Here is a 6000-nt window from a genome sequence, read left to right as displayed (position 1 = left end):
AACCTGGCACTAAATTGCCATTGCACAGAAACATGAAAAACCCCAGGAGAAAATGACTAGTTGATCCACCCAGGCTTCACAGTTGTGTCTTTCTGCTGTGCTGTCAGAGATCTTGCTCGGTCTTTAATCTTCTTCATCCTCTTGCCACTCATATCCCTCTGTGTTTATCTCAAGCTAAGTTAATGAAAATGTCCGTCATCTTGGAAGCAGTGTATAGATATATCCAGTGTATTTATAGAAAACGTAGCCCTTTTTTTTTTTTTAAATATCAACTTAAAAAAACATAAATACTTTTAACTCAAAAATCTTAAAACCTTTTGCAGGATCTGAATTCTCTAAGGTAAAAAAATATTAAAATTCAATTGCATTTACATAAGTTTGGTGTCCATTCCTTGAAAAGAAATGTTACATTTCCTGTGTCTGATGGATCGCTCAGTACAAAGGTTGCTCATTTGTGCTTTCAGTTTTGAAGACAAAGTGTATATATGTAAAACACAAGTAATATTATTTTTCACAGATATCTGAGATGCTCTGCACTGGGAAAAAAAAGCATGCAGACATTCAAGGCAACTGTTAGGGTTGGAAAAGTAATCTGACAATCACAAACATATCCTTAACAATTAAGATGCAACAGCTAAGATGTGCAAGCTGAAGCCTCAGGATTGCCTAGAGTTCATATATCTATTATGACAGGATGAATTTTCCCTTATTTTAATCTATTGCGTGCATACACTTACAGCCTTGATGTTCAGCTCCATGCATGCAAAATGATAAACTAAGGACTGGATGAAAATATCTTATTGACCCTGTTTTCATAATGCTATTGATATTGTCACTTTTTGGCTGCTTCAACTTGTCCTTTTAAAAAAAGTTTCGTTTAGCTGCCTTCTCGTTGAAAACAAGCATCCATGATCGTGCAGCAGGCACCCTCTTTCCCATTTTGCCCTGAACTATTATAAAAAGATCAGACGAAGGGCTAGAATAATGTCAGATACTTCTAAATAGATAATAACAAAATAACACTGGGGTAGCAAGATTTCTCTTTCATGAATGAAGGAGTGGCCTAGTGGTTAGGGTGGTGGACTTTTGCCCAGAGTCACAAGGAGCTGCCTGTACCTGAGGTGGGAATCAAACTCAGTTCCTCAGGACCAGTCACTTAACCCTCCATTGCCCCATGTAAGCCGCATTGAGCCTGCCATGAGTGGGAAAGTGCGGGGTACAAATGTAACAAAAATAAAATAGATACTATTGGAGATTCTACATGGAATGTTGCTACTATTGGAGATTCTACATGGAATGTTGCTATTCCACTAGCAACATTCCATGTAGAAGGCTGCGCAGGCTTCTGTTTCTGTGAGTCTGACGTCCTGCGCGGCCACACATTGGTGATCTGCAAGGGCCAACTTCTACATGGAATGTTGCTAGTGGAATAGCAACATTCCATGTAGAATCTCAAATAGTAGCAACAGTGGAGGAGTGGCCTAGTGGTTAGGGTGGTGGACTGTGGTCCTGGGGAACTGAGGAACTGAGTTTGATTCCCACTTCAGGCACAGGCAGCTCCTTGTGACTCTGGGCAAGTCACTTAACCCTCTATTGCCCCATGTAAGCTGCATTGAGCCTGCCATGAGTGGGAAAGCGCGGGGTACAAATGTAACAAAAATTAAAAAAAAAATAGATTTTCAAATACCAACCCTGAGAGTGTCCCTTTAAATGTCATTATACAAGGCACCAATTAAAAAAAAAAAACCCATTGACCTCAGAAATTCTGGTCTGCCAACTCTGCTTACTGAATGGTAAAGGAGTCTGTTGAAATGCTAAAAGTTTTCTCAGTTCTTTGGGTCTAAGGCAGTCTCAAACACATCAAACCCAGCTTTGAAGTAAACCTGAGCTGAATGGATGCTGTTCAGCACCTTTGAGGAGGCTGCTTGATGGGTCTCATTTGACTGTTCTAGCTTCCAGCGCTCCTGTGCTTCTAGCAGTATTGAAAAGTGGGCTGTCTTTTCATCCAGCCTGTATAGAATGTTTCTGAAAGAAAAATAACAAGAATATGGACAATTTCAATAAATCTGCAATTTAGGAGTTTGAAAAACAAGAAACAGTATATCATTTTCAATCAGGTACGCCAGGCCCCCTCCCTACCCATCTTCAAATCATTGCTCAAAGCCCACCTCTTCAATGTTGCTTTCGGCACCTAATCACAACACCTCTACTCAGGAAATCTAGACTACCCCAACTTGACATTTCGTCCTTTAGATTGTAAGCTCTTCTGAGCAGGGACCGCCCTTAGTTGTTAATTTGTACAGTGCTGCGTAACCCTAGTAGCGCTCTAGAAATGTTAAGTAGTAGTAGTAGGTATCACTAAGGATCATGCTAGCATAGATCTGACAGACTGAATGCCAAACAGGCCTTATCTAAAGTTGCCCCCTAAAAGATTGTTGTAGATAACCTTATGAAAGGGATACTACTAATTTGAAGCTTGTCACAATAATTTGCAAAACAATGAACACAGTAAACTTGGGAAGGATGAGGAGGAGAAGCCTAACGGTTAGAGCAGCAGGTTGAGAACTAAAGAAGCCAGGGTTGAAATCCCAGGGTCACTCCTTGAGATCTTGGGCAATCGTCTCAAGATTGAAAGCCCTCCAGCAAGAGGAAAAGGTCTACTATACCTTATAGTCAGTGGTGGCCCTACCATTGGGCAAAACTGAGGTGGGGGCCACAGGCGGAACTCTCCAGGAACGGCCCTCTCCTTTTCCCTACATTTACTTTTTCTCATTTCCACAAGGCGGCAGTGCAGCAACTCTCATAGGCAGCCCCACTGCCCACACCGGCCTCTTCTCCCTACTGCGGCCTGCCTCTTGATGTAAACTTCCTGTTTCCTCAGAGTTGGGACGCAGTAGAGCAAAGAGGTGGGTGCCACAGCAGGGCAGCCTATGGGAATCGTTGCCACTGCTGCCTTTTGTAAAAGAAAAAAAAATAAAGTAAACATGGGAAAGAGGGTTGAGGATGGAAAGGGGGAGATACCATACCGGGCGCAGGTGGGGGGAGGGGGGGAAAATTGCCGTGGGCTGCCCCTGCTTACAGTAACTTACCTAGCGGTACTACTGAAAAGGCATGAGCAGAATCCAAAAGTCTCCCTTTCCCTTCATTTTAGGGAGCGATGAGGGTTCATATTCAGTAACGAGGGAAGAAATTGTCAACGATTTTTTATGCAGGTTTTATGCAAGTATAAGCTTTTGAAAATGTCCTGCCTCTACTGCGTTTAATGGTGTGTGCACGCGGGGCAAAAGGGAGCCTGAGATCAGCTGGTACCATTTTTACCTAGGATACAAGAAGGGCTGGAATGACAGGGGATTCGATAGGCTTCATTACAGGCATGGGCTGTTGCTTGCAAAGACACGGCAAATGTCAACGGCATATGCCATGACCCATCATGTCATTAAAACCCAACCTCCCTCCCAACAACCCACAAGAATTGTGGTTTTCATTTGATGATAGTGTGCACTGTTTGGAAAAAGGGTGCATGCTATCAAGAAGAGTGTACCCTTTTTAATGAGTGTGTGCACTCAACAACAGAGTGGAGGAGTGGCCTAGAGGTTAGAGCACCGGTCTTGCAATCCAGAGGTGGCCAGTTCAAATCCCACTACTGTTCCTTGTGATCTTGGGCAAGTCACTTAACCCTCCATTGCCTCAGATACAAACTTAGATTGTGAGCCCTCCTGGGACAGAGAAATATCCAGTGTACCTGAATGTACTGAAAAAGGTGTGAGCAAAATCTAAATAAATAAATATTTGAGATTGTACACAGAATGTTGCTACTATTGAGATTCTACATGGAATGTTGCTATTCCACTAGCAACATTCCATGCAGAAGCCTGCCCTTGCAGATCAGGAACGCGGCCGTGCAGGCTTCTGTTTCTGTGAGTCTGACGTTCTGATCTTGATTGTAAGCTCTTTTGAGCAGGGACTGTCTTTTCTTCATGTTAAATTGTGAAGCGCTGCGTACGACTGGTAGCGCTATAGAAATGATTTATAGTAGTAGTAGTAGAAGCCTGCCCTTGCAGATCAGCAACGCGGCTGCGCAGGCTTCTGTTTCTGTGAGTCTGATGTCCTGCACATACGTGCAGGACGTCAGACTCGCAGAAACAGAAGCCTGCGTTGCTGATCTGCAAGGGCAGGCTTTTACATGGAATGTTGCTACTGTTTGAGATTCTAGATGGAATGTTGAGATTCTGTTGCTACTATTTGAGATTGTACACAAAATGTTGCTAGTGGAGGAGTGGCCTAGTGGTTAGAGCACCGGTCTTGCAATCCACAGGTGGCTGGTTCAAATCCCACTGCTGCTCCTTGTGATCTTGGGCAAGTCACTTAACCCTCCATTGCCTCAGGTACAAACTTAAATTGTGAGCCCTCCTGGGACAGAGAAATATCCAGAGTACCTGAACATAACTCACCTTGAGCCACTACTGAAAAAGGTGTGAGCAAAATCTAAATAAATAATAATAAACTTTGCTCCCAAGACAAAATGAAAAGCATCAGAAAACAAAACTTTTCTGGCAGCCCATCCCTAGTCCATTTTGTACTTAAAGGTTTTTGGAGGCAAAGGGGAGGGATCAGAGATTTCGTAAGGGTGGGTGGACAGATTTTGATGATTGGGTTGACAGCACGGTTTGCAGATTGGCAGTATTAACTGAAGTGTTATAAACCTGTGTGTTAAACTGTAGTCTAAAACATGTGTATAAATGGCTTCTTATGAAATACCCACAAAAACAAAAAGTAATCCACGCAATATCAACATACACAACACAAATATGTCAAAAGGAAACCTTATGATAAAAAAGGAAGGAAAAACCTCAAAGTAGCTCAAAATCAAAAAGATTTGTAGAGCTATGGCGATCAACTAGATCTCTACTTGATCATCGGCAAAAACCTTCTTATGACATACCAACTGGCATAAAAGTACGCACCATGACATGATGGTGTGTATTTCATCACCAGGTTTGTACAAGGGTAGAGTTTGGGCAGAGATTGGGCTGAGTTTGCAAGTATACATGCTAATCTATGCCCATAAATTACAGCTGTGCTTTATAAAATCCTTATTGCCGTACTTTGACAAAACACACGTTTTGAGTACTTTAGCATTTAGGGGAATATTTTCATTCAGGGCCTCTTTTATACAGCTGCAGTAGGGCTACAGCGGCAACAGAACGTGTCAAATTGGCCCTACCATCAGGCTACTGCAGAAGCCCGGCAGTATTTTCGGAGCGTGCCGCACACCTTTTCTGGCACTCAGAACATTTTTTTTTTAGTGTTAGGGGCTTACCCGGTGGTAATCGGGCAGCACCAACATTACCCCAACACTACCCGTTTACTGCCGGGTTAACGCAGAGCTCTTACTATCTCCTAAATAGGAGGCGGTAAGGACTCTCCTTGGAATGGCTGCATGGCAAGTGTTTAACTTACCGCCTGGCCATTTTCTTTTTTAAGAGAAAAAAAAAGCCTTTTGTGACTCAATAGATAGGGATGGGCTGGAGTGTAAATTTTAAGGGGCTTCGATGTTAGCTTCAGAACTTTTAGTACAAGAACAGTACTGGGCAGACTTCTACGGTCTGTGCCCTGAGAACGGCAAGGACAAATCAAACTCGGGTATACATATAAAGTATCACATACCATGTAAAATGAGTTTATCTTGTTGGGCAGACTGGATGGACCGTTCATGTCTTTATCTGCCGTCATTTACTATGTTACTATGTTACTCTTTGGGGTTCTACATGGAATGCTGCTACTAATTGGGATTCCAGAATCTTGTTACTCTTTAGGATTCTAGAATCTTCAGAACTTTTAGTACAAGAACAGTGCTGGGCAGACTTCTACGGTCTGTGCCCTGAGAAAGGCAAGGACAAATAAAACTTGGGTATACATATAAAGTATCACATAGCACATAAAATGAGTTTATCTTGTTGGGCTGACAGGATGGACCGTAAAGGTCTTTATCTGCCATCA

At 42.7% G+C, this 6000-nt stretch overlaps 1 protein-coding gene across 1 annotated transcript in view; it reads right to left on the bottom strand.

Moving 5' to 3' along the window:
- Positions 1 to 1671: 1671 nt before the first annotated feature.
- Positions 1672 to 6000, bottom strand: part of NAALADL2 (N-acetylated alpha-linked acidic dipeptidase like 2) — a gene marked incomplete at its 5' end in the record, with an annotated part of 477074 nt that continues 472745 nt past the window's right edge. Inside the window, one exon of the mRNA XM_030215679.1 lies at positions 1672 to 2025. Coding sequence (XP_030071539.1) covers positions 1827 to 2025 — 199 coding nt within the window. The remainder of the gene's footprint in view (positions 2026 to 6000) is intronic.

Source organism: Microcaecilia unicolor, chromosome 10 (assembly GCF_901765095.1).
Source record: "Microcaecilia unicolor chromosome 10, aMicUni1.1, whole genome shotgun sequence".
NCBI classification, from domain to species: domain Eukaryota; kingdom Metazoa; phylum Chordata; class Amphibia; order Gymnophiona; family Siphonopidae; genus Microcaecilia; species Microcaecilia unicolor.
This window is presented reverse-complemented; position numbering and strand designations above follow the sequence as displayed.